At 51.8% G+C, this 15,624-nt stretch overlaps 1 protein-coding gene across 1 annotated transcript; it reads right to left on the bottom strand.

The window, feature by feature from the left end:
* Positions 1–8,938: 8,938 nt before the first annotated feature.
* KRT3 (keratin 3) lies at positions 8,939–14,606 on the bottom strand. The gene is made up of 9 exons (XM_004429081.3): positions 13,980–14,606; positions 12,701–12,921; positions 12,072–12,132; positions 11,614–11,709; positions 11,166–11,330; positions 10,629–10,754; positions 10,088–10,308; positions 9,701–9,735; positions 8,939–9,237 (listed from the first exon to the last, which is right to left on the bottom strand). The coding sequence occupies exons 1-9, from the start codon at positions 14,604–14,606 to the stop codon at positions 8,939–8,941; spliced, it is 1,851 nt and encodes a 616-aa protein (XP_004429138.3).
* Positions 14,607–15,624: the final 1,018 nt, after the last annotated feature.

Genomic DNA, 15,624 nt, shown 5'->3' with positions numbered 1-15,624 from the left:
GAATATAAGTATCTAGACCCAGGTCCCACCCCAGTCTTGTGGAATGAAAATCTTCAGAGGAAGGGCTTGAGTGTCTATACTTTTCACAAGCCCTCTAGGTAATCCTTGTGATCAGGGAAGTTTGGGATGCCCTGGTCTAGACTATGAGCGTTCCTTCTGGGCCCAGAGAGTCGGGGGATGGAGGGCCATTGATGGTGGAGCAGGTACACCAATGAGTTACTACTCTAAGGGTCAAACGCCCTCCTTGGGAAGAAAGCTGAGCCAGGCTCACCTGAAGCCCCAGGTGAGAGCTCAAAGCAAGCAAGGACCACCATCAGTGTCTCCAATTCCCTTGCCTTCCCCTGGCTCCAGTGCTGAGACAGTGGGTGGCAGCCTCCTATGTGTGGCTCATCTCTGCCACCCTGGCATATGCTGGGGAAGAGTGATAGAGAGAGGCAATGGGCAGATCACAAAGCTCAGGTTAGGGTTGAGCTCCCCTAATCCACATCTCCTGAGCCTGCCAAAGCATCACCTTAGTTAGCAGGTTGGGGTTGTTTTCTCAGCAGTTGACTGAAGCTACTGGAAATCTCCAGAGTTAACATCCTCGGCAATATTTCTCTTATTCACTGCAAGATTTTTTAGAGCAGTGGCATCTAATGTTGCCAGCAGTCTGAGTTCTAATCCCTTGCCTGCCAGAACCTTCTGTGTAAAGGTTGCCAAGAGGCTGAGCACTCTGGATCCTTATTTCCTCACCTATAAAATAGGAGAATTATCACCAAGCAGAGTTATTCGCTCTAACCAAATTGTTCTCTGGTATTCAACTGCCGTGAGAATGCCAAAGAGCTGCCTACAATATCATTGTGAGTGGAGGAATGAATCATGAGACAGTCCTACAGGTAGGTAATGCAGGTCAAATGAGCAGACATCCCTCCCCACCCGGGAGCTGCTGTGGATGAGGGGTGATAGTTACATGCCCCTCTATACATGTGGATTCACAGATCCAATTTTCAAGATAATCATTAGTTTGTTCCCCCAAAAAAGAAAAATGAACATTCATTCTGGATATGCTGCCCCTAGACTAAGAGTTATCATTGTTTTCTCCTTTTTTACCATTTTAAAATATAAACTTACTACTGAAATAACTTTATTTAACCAATGAGCAGTAAAATTATATTACCATATAGAGCTAGCTCCCTTTATAGCTAAAGCTTGATGAAGAAATAAACATCTAAGTACAGTTAAATCCTTTTGTTACTAAGTCTTAGCTGTTGGCAATCACAATTTATTCTAATTCAGGTCGTCTGTCCAGACTTGATTAAAATACTCCTCAACTCACCTCTAAATCTTTATCTGGTACTAGATTCTCTCCCAGGGCTTGTCTAGGGCAGAATTCTATCCCCCAAGAGAGCCTTGATGAAAAGGTTCTGTGGTCAAACAAATTTGGGAAATGAAAATTCTATAGCTTTCTCTTGGGGTTTTAATAAAGCACATTAGCATATTAAAAGCCCTTAGAAGTCCCGTAGAAAAGAGTCTTTCTACTTTTATTTAATCGCAGCTTCCCAAACAGACTTAACAACAAAACCTTTCTATCTTAACTCCTATTAACACACTGGTGAAGATACTTGGAGAAACACTAGTCCACCTACCCATCCAGAGTGGATAAGAATGTGCAGATAGAGCAGTCAGGGGGTTACGGTTGAGGTCGAGGAGACCTGCCTCGTCCCAGGAGAGACAGCACTTGCTCCAAGTGAGACAGAGGGAGCTGAGAGCAGACTAAGGACTGCAGTTGAAGAAGGGAGGAGAAGGGCCCTGGGGTGCTGGAATATGGAGAAGGGCCTTGAGGACCGATCCTCCTGTCAACGTATATTTCTCACCAGCCATGGATCTCGCTGGGTCTTTCTGAAAGCCATTGATCTTCCCTCAAGAAACACCATGGGAAGGGGGCCTCATCCCTTTTCATTGGCATGCTGGATTTTCTGGAACTCAAATGACAGCACCTCCCCCCCTCTGTCCTTGCACTTGGAGAAATGGGAAACATGGAGGCCTTGGAGGTAGGCCTGTGTTCAAAACCCAGCCTCACCACTCTAAAGTTACATGTCCTCTAGCAAGTCGTTTTACCCTCCACCCTGTTTTCTGTTCTGTCAGTGGGGATCAGCATGGGCTCCTCATCAGGCTGCAGTGAGGGCTGTAGAGGTAGTGCTGGAAAGCCCTTAAACAGGGCAGGTGCTCAGCATATGGCAGCCCTTGTGACAACAATGTCCGTGTACAAAAACCTCCTGGAAGTTGTCAGTTTTGAGGCTGAAGAGGAGGAAGGCGCTCTAAGGGGTAGCTCAGTTTAGGGTCAACACAGCATTGACATCTGATGATTTTTTCCTAAAATTGCAAGGAATTACAGCATTTATGTTGTGAGTTACATAAAAGCTATTCTTCCCTGCCTGGCCAAGCCAGTGCCCATTACAGGGGCTCATCAATAATGCAACCATCCGTCGTCAAGTATTTATCGAGCTAGTGCATACTTCCCAGAAAGTGGCGACTGTGATCTAGTGAAAATAATTTCCTTTCAAATATTTACTCCTTTCGGCTGTGAAAAGAAAATAAAAATGGCTAACATTGATTGAGTGCCATATACCAGGAACTGAATTAGGCTGTTTACGAGTGTCATTTCTAATTGTTGTAAGACCTCCGCAAGGTCAGAATTTTCATTCACATTTTACAGATGAGGACACAAGCTTAGTGAGGTTCTTCATTAACTTGCCCCAAGTCAATTAGCTGACCGAGCTGGGACTTTACTCAGACTCTCCAGCTCCAAAGCCTTTCATAGACTCATGGATCGTGTTTGCTCTGTGTGCTTCAGCAAGTCAAATACACCATCCCAGAGTGACGAGTCCACTTTGACATTTAAAGAACTACCCATAGAATGTGATGGACAGATGGGCCTTGGCACATCAACTGGCATTAATGAAAATAGTTTTAAACCTTACAAACTCCTCTGTGGTATCGAAGAGAAGCACCCATCATTATCAAGGGATTTCCCCCAATCAATCTCTCTGGCTTCTCTGCTGGAGATCAGAACTCTCCAGAGTTGAAGGTAGACCTGCCCACCCTCACAGGGCCTCAGAAACCTGGAGAAACCTCTCCCGCTAACATGGGAAATTCAGGTTTGGTTTCTGGCTCCTCAAGATTCCAGAGAGTTGTTAGCACCACACTCCAGAGCTGGTAGAGGAGAGCGCATCCAGGGGCCCGGGAAGCCAGCCGGCCCCGCTGGGCAGCACAGCACGGCGGTTACAAGTGCAGGCTTTAGATTTGAGGCCCAGATCTGCCACTTGTGTTGCTGGTGGCAGGCATGCTACTCTGCCTCCTAAGCCCCAGTTTCCTCTTCTGGAAAATAAGGGTAATTACTACCTGCCTTCTACTGTGGCTGAGAGGATTAAATGAGATGATGTGCAAAATGCCCGGAGTATGACTTGCACTGGTAAGTACCAAATAAGAGTTAGTTGTTTAATCATGTTGTTTTTGTTAAATATGTCAAGACAGCAATTGCCCTTAAGAGCCACCCTACCCTTTCAAACACCTCATTAGCTCAGTGAAGGTCACAGTGCCTCCACTGTGCCAGGCGTGTGCTGGGCATGAGGAGGCACGAAGGTGGAAAAGGCACTTCTGTCCCTTCAAGTAACTTTCATTCTGGTATGGAGAACAGACACTGAAGTTAGTCATTTGAATATAAGACGGCAAGTGATAAAAAGGGGTTAACCAGTCCTATGGGAGCACAGACAGACATCCAGCACCATGTGGCAGTCCGGGAAAGCTTCCAGGAAGCAGTGACTGAGTGATCTTCAATGAGAAGTCAGGCCAGTCAAGTCATTGAAGGCGGAATGAGAATTCCTGGCCAGGGGAACAGATTTTGAAAGGCACAGAGGCATAAAACAGCAGAGTTTGTACCAGAACTGCAAAGCACTTCACAGGCCATTGGCACAGGACTTGAAAGTCACCACGTGAGCCCACAGTTTGCCTGGCTTGTTTCCTATGTCTTTGCCCAGAATAATAGGGCACTTCCATTTTGAAATAAACAAACTTCTAAAAATGTATATTTCCCTCAAATTCAGCATGGTCTCTATTCAACTCACCTACAACCAATATCACTCCAGCCAAAGATCCTTTCCTAAGGGGACAGGTCAATGAGATGACCTCGTGCCTGGGTGCAGGGTTTCTCAACAGCATCTCTACTGACATTTTAGGCTGGATAATTCTTTGTTGTGGGGCCTGTCCTGTGCATTGTAGGATGTTTAGTATCAACCAGGCCTCCAACCTCTAGATGCCTGTAGCACCCCTCCAGTTGCCACCAGACATTGCTATGTGTTCCCTGGGGGCGGGGGGGGGGGGAGCTGGGGGTGGAATTGCCCCCACTGAGAATCACTACTTTATCACCATCTAGAGCCAACCTCTCCTACCCCTTGTCTTCTCCAGGAGTTGATGAAGCTGTCCCCATTTGGTGATGTCACCATGGGTTCCAAAACTATCAGCTTGCTCCCGCCATACCTCCCTCAGTGATTCCCAGGAGAACCAACCAGCCTTCAGCCTTCAGCCTGGGCTGGAAGTATTGGAGGTGATTAGCTTGGTCTTGGCACAACCGAGTTTGCATCCCAGAAGGGCTTGTGAGGGATATAGATAAAACATGTGAGGAAGTGTTTTCAGAACTTAAGTGAGTTTTTCTCAATCATCCCAAGATTATTGCAAGGTGTCCACACTTCCAGTCTTGGCAGCAGAGAGAGAATGTACCTGGGCTACAGTGCTGAACAGGCAGAGAGAAGGGACAGCCCTTCTCTCTTTTGGGACAGATCCCAAAAGATGAGTTTTCTGATGATTGGCTAACAAAACCCCCACCCAGCTCAAGGCAAAACAGAGAAGAGTCATACAGAGATTTACCTACAGATTACCCAAAACTTCATATGTAAGCCTTGAGCGTCAGCAGTCAGGTCTGGATTCTGGATTATCCACAGGCAGATTCTTGTGGGAAACAATCCCCTGATTTCCTTAACTAAGCTTTTTGTGGCTGTGTCACCATCACTCTTGATACTTGCTCCTGTCGCCTGCATCCCAGAAGGAGATAGAAGGAAATAGTATGAAATCTAGAAACACATCTTGGTCTCCTTAACCTCAAGGGATGTGTGAACCAATGAGTCAACGAGGTCTTAGGACAGGAACTGCTGTTTTGAGCATTCTTTCCAATTGGGGGTGGGGGTGGAGGGCGCAGGAGGGGAGTAGGCAGAGAGGAATGGATGGGGCTGGGAGTGGGGTGGGGGGATGGAAGGGGTGTCATCACAGGAGGATGCACCACGCCACACCCAAGGAAGAACGATGTGGAACAAAGCAGAGAGAGCAAAAGAAATACTTGGCCATTGACCAATTGCCCCAAATCCCAGTTTAGGGCCCAAGAACACACGTCAACATTATTCGCTAATCTCTGTGAGTTCCCCCTATGGGCAAAAAAATGATGCCTTAGAGGATAGGAAAAGAATGGGCAGCACAGCATGAACTGGCTGCCAACCTGAAAGATGAAAAGTCTAGTCAAGTATAAGAGAGCAAACCCAAGCCCAGCAACTTAAGAACACTTGAAAATCAACATAGAATTTCACAAAGAAATTCTGTAGATGCTGAGATGAAAGGAAGAGAAGGAGCACCGAGAATCGGGTAAAGTTCCCTGGCGGTGTTTTCAGCCTGGATTAGAAATGGTCAGGGCCAGGCTGAGAACATCCAGCCGAGCATGGAGTTAACTCCTTCAGTCTCAGGTCCTGGCACCAAGCTCACCTGCCTGGCCATTTTTCTGGGACAATGACACCTCCAAGAAATAGCCCTCTCCATGGTACCATTCCTCCTGAGCCAGGCTATCCCTGGCTTCTCTCCTTTAAGAAGCTGCCTGGGGCTGGCCCCGTGGCTTAGCGGTTAAGTGCGCGTGCTCCGCTATTGGCGGCCCGGGTTCGGGTCCCAGGCACGCACCGACGCACCGCTTCTCCGGCCATGCTGAGGCCGCGTCCCACATACAGCAACTAGAAGAATGTGCAGCTATGACATACAACTATCTACTGGGGCTTTGGGGGAAAAAATAAATAAATAAAAATTAAAAAAAATAAAAAAGCTGCCTGGATCCCCCTCCCCCACCCACGCCACTAGAGGACTACTTAGGTAGTGGGGGTCTCCTGTAAACGCCACAGAATGAACAAGGGGCAGTGAGCATAGGTTACAGTCCAGGGAGGAGAAGCACAGGAAAGATGTCACTGCCCAAACTGAGCCTTGAGACCAGTGGACAGTGTCTCAAGGAAGGCTGGGCCTGTTCTTGGCTTAGAAACCCCTTGACTTCTCAAATGGAACATTCTGGAAGACTTGGACCAGGCTCACCTGCCTGGCTGACCGTCCTCCTCTCCCTGACTCTAAATGCCAGGCTTCCTTGGAGCTCAGCCTGGACCCTCTTCTCTTCCCTCTCTCTGGGAGAACTCATCAGTTCACACGGCTTTAGAACCAGCCTCATCCTCCTGCTGATGATGCTCACATGCAAGTCTTCGTCCTGACAGGCCTCCCTTCTGAACCCACACTCACATCTCCAGCTGTAGTCTGGCCATCTTCACTCAGCTGTCTCATGAGTAGCTCACACTCGTCTAAAGTGGAGCTCCCAAAGTCACTCCTCAGACCCATCCCACCCCCACCCTCCTCTCACCTGGGTACATGCCGTCACCTGCCACCCAATTGCTCCCACTGGGAAATTGGGCATCAGGGTTGAATCTTCCTGCTCCCTCCCCCCCACCCCCGCCATCCAAGCCATTAACAAATCCCATCATTTCTCCTGTGCAGCCCCTGGTGTCTTTCCTTCATACACTTGTCACAACTTGAAGCTATTGTGATTGTTTGTTTTTTTGTTCTTGTTGGGCTCCCTTTCTGAAATGATAGCAGGGACGACACCTTACTTTTGCTCCCCGATGCGTCTCCAACATTTAGCCCAGTGCCAGAGAGTAAACACTCAATGAGTGTTGGTTGAGGAAAGAATTAATGAATGATGCCTCCGTCCCGGGGGAAGCGGCCGTCCCGTTAACTGGCCTGACACGTTCCCACGGGGAGAACCCTCGGAGCTAGGGCAGACAGGGAGTCTCCCCTCCTCTCTCTCCTATTCCTTTTCCACAGAGAGATACAACCAGAAAAGGCACCTTCCTGCCCAAAAAGGGAAGGTAGGCAACAACTGTGAAATCCCACCCCTTCAGAGAGCTTCCCGGGAGATCAGGATAGGCGTGGCACTGTATTGCTGTCGCACACGGCCAGGGGACTTCCACATGAATATCTTCAAGCCCCAGTTGCTGTTTCCTTTGTTCATTTAACTGTCCTTCCCCTTCTCTAAAATAAATTCAGCTTTGGCCTAAGACGGAAATACTGCTTCCCCGGCCTGGCCTGGCTAAACGTTTCTCCTCCATCGCCCAAGTTCTTCGGGTCCCCAGGCCGCCAGCCATGCCTGGAGGACTACTTAGGTAGTGGGGGTCTCCTGTAAACGCCACAGAATGAACAAGGGGCAGTGAGCATAGGTTACAGTCCAGGGAGGAGAAGCACAGGAAAGATGTCACTGCCCAAACTCAGCCTCAGAGCAGTGTGGGGCAGTGGAAGGAGGTCCGGACTCCAGACAATTGGGTGTACTCCCACCCAATAGACCCTCAGATGCTATTCAGCCCTAAGCCAGCCAGTCCACCTCTCTGAGCCTCAGTCTTCTCGTTGGCAAATGAAGTTCTTAAACTCCTTGCGCCTGAGTCCCTTCCAGCCACGACCTTCTGGACAGCACCCCCAAGGGCAACTAACACTTTATCAGGACTTCCGGTACAAGGCAGGAGCTTCCCTGGCTGGCACACACACCCGGGGGCCCAGAGTGCATGCAGACAGTGCTCAGGACATTTTCTGAAGGGTGTTAATAGTTGTTTACCAGGAAGTGGGGGACCTCTGTGGAAAATGCTAGATTAAAGAGAGCTAACAGGTATTCTTTGCTACAAGACTTCTCAGAACCTCTAATATATGCTCCAAAGAGGGAAGATTCAATGGACATAGAACCCTTTCTTGCAGAGCTCCCCAACGGACTGGGGTTCTGCAGGTCAGACTTGGAGATAGCTGGTCTCAGGAAATCCCTGGGCAGTTCCAGCAGCTCACACCTTCCCCGGGGCGCCTCAATGGCACAAAGCTTTCAGGATGGCAGCTAGAGTGGAGACCAGCACCAAGGAAAGAAATCCTCTGGCCCCAAGCCCCTCCGCAACTCAAGGCCCTCTTAGGTTCCCCCAAATGAGAGAAGTTTCCCCCAAATGAGAGAAGGCAAGGAGGAGATGGATGTCTGCATGTCCTGCCCTCTGCCCTAAGAACTGTGAGGCCACACAGCCTCCTGGAGTGGGCCCCCACCCTCCCCCAGCGCTCCAAGAATAAATGAACAACCACATCTTGCCCATCTAGATCCGGTACAATGGGCAGTGGGGAGTAAGTGCCTTGGTTTCAGAGGAAGAGTACTCCAGCTGTTCTGGGGCGGGCACAGCCCACTTGGGAGAGGAGGAGAGAAGTCAGCCCAGTGGGAAAGGCGTCCGGAGAAGACTCAGGGGCCTGATGTGAAACACAATGCACTTTATTGGCGACAGAACGGATGGGCAGAGGGGCCTGTGTGTTATATACATCAGAACTGTGGTGACCATTCCACCCAGGGAGGGGAACCCAGGAGCAGCGGAGGTGCTGGTCTGGCACAGGCAGGGGCCAGAGAGGCGCCTGAAATCCTCACGGCTGTGCTTGGTCAGGGATCCAGATGGAGGAGCAAGAGGCCCTGTCTTCCAGCCCCAAAGAGCGGTCCCTGAGGGGGGCGGGGGGAGGGACCGGAGCTGAGGGTTGGCTGAGGTCGGAGTGATGAAGCGGCTGCGGACGCGAGGCGCTGGGTGGCTGCGGTGCCCAGGCGCGTGCTTTATCTGGAGGAGTGCTGCGAGGACTGGGAGAACCTGACGCTGCCGCCCCGGCTGCTGCCCGAGCTGAAGCCTCCGCCACTGACCCCGCTGCGACCCCCGGAGCCAGAAGCAAAGCCGCTGCCGCCGCCGAATCCGCTGCCACCGCCAAGACCGCTGCTGCCGCCGAATCCGCCGCCGCCTGCCCGGCTGAAGCCGCTGCCTGCGCCCCCTGCGCCCCCTCCCACGCCGAAGCCACCGCCGTATCCGCCTCCGTAACCACCTGCCGAGGCCGACGTGGAGTTGCTGCTGCTGACCACCGCTGCAGGGGAGAGGACAGTGCAGCGATCAGCGCCCGCCGCCCACCTCACTGTACCACAATTAATGATCCACTGGGCCCAGGAGGACTGGGAGGCCATGACGGCAGCTTTACCCCTGATGACTATTGGCATCCATTCTAAGGTCATAAGGTGTTCACTGCCATAGTGTTATGTCATTATGAATTCTCCAGTGGTTCCTTCTACAGAGGTCAACTCTTGAGAGATTATCCAGAATTTCTCCTCCCATTAACAAGCTCCCTACTGGATATTCCCTATCCAACATATAGACCTATTAATAGTGCCCCAAACCCAGAACAATTACAAAAGTGTATCTGCTGCCTCCTCCACCCCAGAAAATCCCTCCAACTTCCATAGAAATATTTTTTAAATTAGTTGCTACTGCCCTGGGTTAGTACAGGTATTTCAGAATCCATTCTCCTTGTCAGGGCCACTTTGGCTACTTACAGATGCTGACGGCACTCTGGCACTCTCCAGACATCCTGTAGGGGAAAGCAAGAGAAAGATAGCTCCAGCACAAAGCCAATTTCCAACAAGTCCATGGATGAAGGTGATGAGTAGAGACCAGAATGAATTCAGAAGCCTGGCAAATCGGTACCCTTTCTCCACCCTTCTATGGGCCATAACAGAGCCCCCGTGTGTACTGGTTGCATATGCACTTTGGCTCCCTGTGGAGAGGGTGGCCTGCAAAGGCAGTGCTTCTCTGCAAGGCCTATAGAAGGTGGGGGCCTTTCTCTATACACAGGCCTCCATCCCCATTTACTTGGTCACTTATCTGGCCCTCAGCATGTGGCTTGGGTCAGGGAAGCGGGGGAGATGGAATTGGAGACACACCGGCACTCCTCGCCCTCCAGCAGCTTGCGGTAGGTGGCGATCTCCACGTCCAGGGCCAGCTTGACGTTCATCAGCTCCTGGTAGTCACGCAGCAGCCGGGCTAGGTCATCCTTGGCCTGCTGTAGGGCAGCCTGCAACTCCTGGAGCTTGGCATTGGCGTCCTTGAGGGCCAGCTCCCCACGCTGCTCAGCTTCCGCGATGGCCGTCTGCAGGTTGGCATTCTGGGGCAGGGGGAGGTAGGAGAAGGGATGAGCCCAGTGGCAGGGTCCCAGGCTCTCTGGGTCTTAGAATAGATTATCCCAGAGCAAGCATCTTAAAGTCGGCAGCAGCACCCCTTCCCTAGCACCTCTCTCTTGTCTTCATCCATGGAGATATTTCCCCCATGGATTACCAGCCATCTAGACTGGCTTGGTCTTAGAACTCTCTGGAGGCCAATGCTGCCTAAATGACCCCAGAAGTCCATTCCGGACTAGAAGTCCTGAGATCCTAGCCCCCACCCCTCACCCGTCTGCCCAGGTGCCAGCACCAGTTGCCATCCCACCTGCTTCTTGACGTTCTCGATCTCTGCTCGCAGCCTCTGGATCATCCTGTTGAGCTCCGAGATCTCACTCTTGGTGCTCTTCAGGTCATCCCCGTGCCTGCCGGCCGTGGTCTGCAGCTCTCCCAGCTGGAGAACAGAAGGGAAGATGGGATGTTAATGCAGCTTTGCCTGACTTGTTTCTCTGTCCCTAACATCAACCACCTAACCTTGAGGTGCTTAGTAAGCATTGGTTAAAATGACATTGAATTCTGTCTCAGCAGGGACACCTCTGAGGCAGCAGGGAAGAGAACATCTGGATTGTCGTGGTAGAAAATTCTCCCACTCTGCCGCCCCCAAGCAAGCTAGAAGTAGTCCCATGTGGCCTGGGAGGGGGGCAGTGCTTTCTGCAACTCTACAACCATTAGAGGGATGTCTCCAGAGAGTAGAACCAAGAGGGGTCCACCCAGTGACCACTAGGGACTCCCCACCCAGCAGTCCCCTAGGCCACAGCCTCCCTGAGACCCTCAACAGATCCTCTGAGCAGTGCCTAGCTCCCACCTTGGTCTGGTACAGGGCCTCAGCTTCAGCCTTGCTCCTCTGGGCGATCTCCTCGTACTGGGCCTTGACTTCAGCAATGATGCTGTCCAGGTCCAGGAAGCGGTTGTTGTCCATGGAGAGGACCACAGACGTGTCACTGACGTGGCTCTGCATCTGGGACAGCTCCTGCCAACACAGAAGGGCCTGTTTACTCTCGGGGCCTCTGCAACAAGCACACAGAGGCCCAGAGAGCCTCCTGATCAACAGACCCATTCACTGACTCAGCTCCGAATGTGCATCTGCCACACCTGCCTCCCATGTCTGCAGCCCGTCCTGCGGAGCCCCAACAAAGGACCTTATCTCTGGGCTCAGTCTTCCTGGGATCTAGACACCAGAATGCCCAGCCTCAAATCTGAAAACATCTCACCCTCCCTCCCTCTCTCCCTCTCTTAATAGGAAACATCCTCACCATATCATAGAGGGTCCTTAGGAAGTTGATCTCATCATTAAGGGCGTCCACCTTGGCCTGAAGCTCCACCTTGTTCATGTAGGCAGCGTCAACATCCTGAGAAAGATAGAAGCATAAAGGCCTTATTCCCCCCAAAGAACAAACAACAAACTGCAGCTTAGCAAGAAAGAGTCAGAAGGACCAGGGCTGGTGACCCGTCAGTCCTCGTCCGAGGCTGGTCTCCACAGAAAGGAGTGATTCACATCTCATTGAGATGATTTAAGTTCAATCCTACTCAACAACTAAAAGTGAATGGGCTAACTCTTTTAGGGATCTTTCCAGACTAAGATGCACTTGGTTCCGTTTTTCGCTTCACCTGCCCAAACTTGGAAGCTCCATGGGAGTGGAGTAAGGAGATTCTCCCAACCCAGCCAGACACCTGTGCCTACAAGCCCCAGAACCTCACACAGAGCCCTTACCTTTTTCAGGGTCACAAAGTCATTCTCAGCAGCTGTACGCTTGTTGATTTCATCCTCATATCTATAAGAGTTAAAAAGAAAGAGCTGAGATTGAGTTTTGAGATAGTCATAAAAACCACTGTCCTCTGAAACTCTGCAAGTTCATCTCTTCCACCCTCTGTCCCTCTCCCACCCCTCTTAGATGAACACATCCTCTTTACTGTCTCCCTGTTGGTTAGGAGGACCAACAATTCCAATTTGTTCAGGCAGACTGTCCTGGGTTTAGCACTGAAAGTCCTGCTCCCTGGGAAACCCCTCAGTCCCGGGCAAATGGGGACGGTTGGTCACCACACCATAAGTTGTCCCAGCATCCCAGATCCTAGAACCAGGATCTTCCCCAACCTGGCCCAGAGGAAGTGCCTCCTCAACTCTCAACTCATCCCACGTGCCATAGCTTCATTTGTAAAGGACCATCCTTGAGGAAGGAAGGGGAAAGGGAAGCTCATAAACCAAGCTGTCCTCCATGGAGTAAAGAGAGGGGACGACGCTAAGTGACACCCCTGCCCAGTGGGCAGGAGGAATGCAGTCAGGGCCAGGACTCCGAGACAAGTAGCCCATGGCATTTTCCCACTCGTGCCTCTGTCACTCACTTCTTCTTGAAGTCCTCCACCAGGTCCTGCATGTTCCTCAACTCTGAGTCCAGGCGGCCTCTCTCCCCCAGGATGCTGTCCAGGTAGCTCCTCTGGGAGTTGATGTAGGCCTCAAAAAGGGGCTCCAGGTTGTTGGTGCCTGTGGTGGAGTTTGTGCCCTGCTGCTGGAGCAGGGTCCACTTGGTCTCCAGCACCTTGTTCTGTTGCTCCAGGAAGCGCACCTGCAATGCATTGGGGGAAGAAACATCAGGCAACACTCGCAACAGAGGAGCGGAGGGGCCTTGGCCAGGTGGGACTAGGTGTCTGTATCCCCCCATCTCCCAGCACAAAGGCCTAGAAAGGATGTGAAGATATATGCTCCTACTGTCGCTGGAGAGGGTACAGTCAGACAGTCACATCAGTCAGGCCACTAAAGATGCAGCATGGTTTGGAAAATTACAGAAGAAGGAGATATGGGTGCAGAAACTGGAAGTAGCCCCTGCCTGGAAGCAGGAGAGTTGTAAAGATGACCCCCTCTTGTTCCTGCGGATTTCATGACTATCCCAACTTCCAAAGATACAGTATACTCTGCAAAGATGTACTTAAACCTCAGCAGCGTAGTTTCCATCTAAGTCCCCACTGACACTCAGCCCTTCAAAGGGTGTGAACCACTGGGAACTGATACAGATTGGAATGCCATGATTGGCATGGCCTGAGAGAGACAGCGGTGTGGGGTCTCCCGGTCTGGAGGTCACCACGCACCCTTCTCTTCCTGACTAGGTTCATTAGGGTGCAGACTAAGTTGCAAGCTTCTCTGCAGCCCCTTGGGACTTAGGCTCCACGTAAGCCTCTTTAATCCATTCCCTAGGGCATCCACTTCCTTTGCCTGGCACAGAGATGGGCAGGGAACAGCCCTACTGGAAAGCCTCAGAAGGCAGCTCATGTTTGAAAAGCCCCGAGTTCCAAGTCAGACTCTTCCCTGCCGGTGGTCAGGGCCCTTGCCACGCACTGCCAGCTGCCAGCCTAGGTCTAGATAAGGCTACAGGTGGCAGACTTAGGCAGACAGTCAGACGAGCAGGACTTGAGCGTGTCTGGGTCCAAATAGGGGACCATTGTCTTTCCTACTCAGGTGACCATGTGGACAAGCTCATCAGCCCTGAACATCATCCCAGACCCTAGAGCTCTGCCTGACCCCTCCTGCTGCAGCCTGGCTGGCCCGAGATTGATGCTAAACACTGTGTCTAAATGTTGAACTCAAAGTCCCAGCCTAGGAATGCGGACCCAGGCAGAGCTTCATCACCTTGTCGATGAAGGAGGCGAACTTGTTGTTGAGGGTCTTGATCTGCTCCCGTTCCTGGGCCTTTACTTGCCCAATCTGGGGGTCAATCTCCACGTTGAGGGGCTGCAGGAGGCTCTGGTTGACAGTCACTTCCTGGATTCCCCCAGGGAAGCCACCACCAGGGCCAAAGCCACCAGGCCCACCAAAGCCACCAAGCCCGCCAAAGCCACCAGCTCCACCAAAACCACCAGCTCCACCAAAGCCACCAGCCCCTCCAAAGCCACCAGCTCCACCGAAGCCACCAGCTCCTCCAAAGCCACCTCCTATTCCTCTGCCACCACCAAAACCACCACCAAAGCCACCTCCATAGCCGCCCCCAAAGCCACCGCCACAGCTGCTACGCCCTCCCCAAAAGCCACCAGCCCGGGAGCCACCAGCCACGCTGATGGAGATGCTCTTGTTGCCACCCAGGTTGTAGAGGCTGCGACTGCCAAAGCCTCCTGCTCCGCTCCGGAACCCACAGGCCCCTCCGCCGGCTCCCCCAGAGCGAACTACAGAGCTCATCCTGCTGCTGCCGGAGACCACGGCAGAGCGGCCGGAGAAGCCCTGGCTCCCTCCACCAGATGTCTTGGAGACTTGTCTGCTCATGGTGAGAAAACTCAGTAAAGGAAAAGTGCGAGAGTTGAGCAGAGACACTGAGAGTCAGAGGAAGAGGGAAGGGAACTGAAGACCTGTGCAGAATAAATCCCTTTATATACATCTAGGAGTTTGCTGGGCTCCAACGAAGGAGAGATAATTAATCCCAAATAGTCATGGGTTGGGTTTGCCTCCAAGGCAATAAGTTTGTTCCAGGCTACTAAACGCACCTTGAAAATAATCTGAAATGGTAAAAGTGCTAAGGTGGCAGGCTTACCTGGCAGGGGTGGTGCTTGGCATTGCCCCATACTTGGGCATGGCCACCTTCTAGCTGCGCCTGGCAGGACCCAGGAGGCACGCTCATCCGTGTCAGGTTCTCAGCGGCCATCTGTCTGCCTGTCAGCTGCCCCTGGCCCTGCAGAGCTGGGCTCGGCTCTGGAAAGGATGGAGTGGAAGGTGGGTTGGGGAGGTTCTGGTTGTCTGGGTGGTAGAGACAGTGAAGCCCACCCAAGGTCTCAGGGAAGTATCTCAAGAGAAGGGCTGGTACGATTCACTCCACAGTCAATCCAGCTCCGTTCTGGGTTTGGGGTTGAAGTGATGACCTCTCCTCCTCCCTTCTTGGAAACAGTGCCCAGAACTATCACGAATCCACCTTGGGTTCCCCTTCTACCCCACGCTGTAGTTCAGGGTGCAGTGCCATTTGGGTTCGTGACCGTCTTCTGAGAAAACGGGCAGTTACCGCCTTTGAGCTTTGATGAGACATTAGTAAAATTCAACATGCCAAGTATGTGTGTTTTTTTTTTAATTTTATTTATTTATTTTTTCCCCCCAAAGCCCCAGTAGATAGTTGTATGTCATAGCTGCACATCCTTCTAGTTGCTGCATGTGGGACGCGGCCCCAGCATGGCCGGAGAGGCGGTGCGTCGGTGCACGCCCGGGATCCGAACCCAGGCCGCCAGCAGCAGAGCACGCGCACTTAACCACTAAGCCACGGGGCCGGCCCCGCCAAGTATGTGTTTGTTTTGAAAAC

Source organism: Ceratotherium simum, chromosome 17 (genome assembly GCF_057802395.1).
Source record: "Ceratotherium simum simum isolate JZ-2026a chromosome 17, ASM5780239v1, whole genome shotgun sequence".
NCBI classification, from domain to species: Eukaryota; Metazoa; Chordata; class Mammalia; order Perissodactyla; family Rhinocerotidae; genus Ceratotherium; species Ceratotherium simum.
Note: the sequence above shows the minus strand (reverse complement) of the source record. Positions and strands in the feature narration are given on the sequence as shown.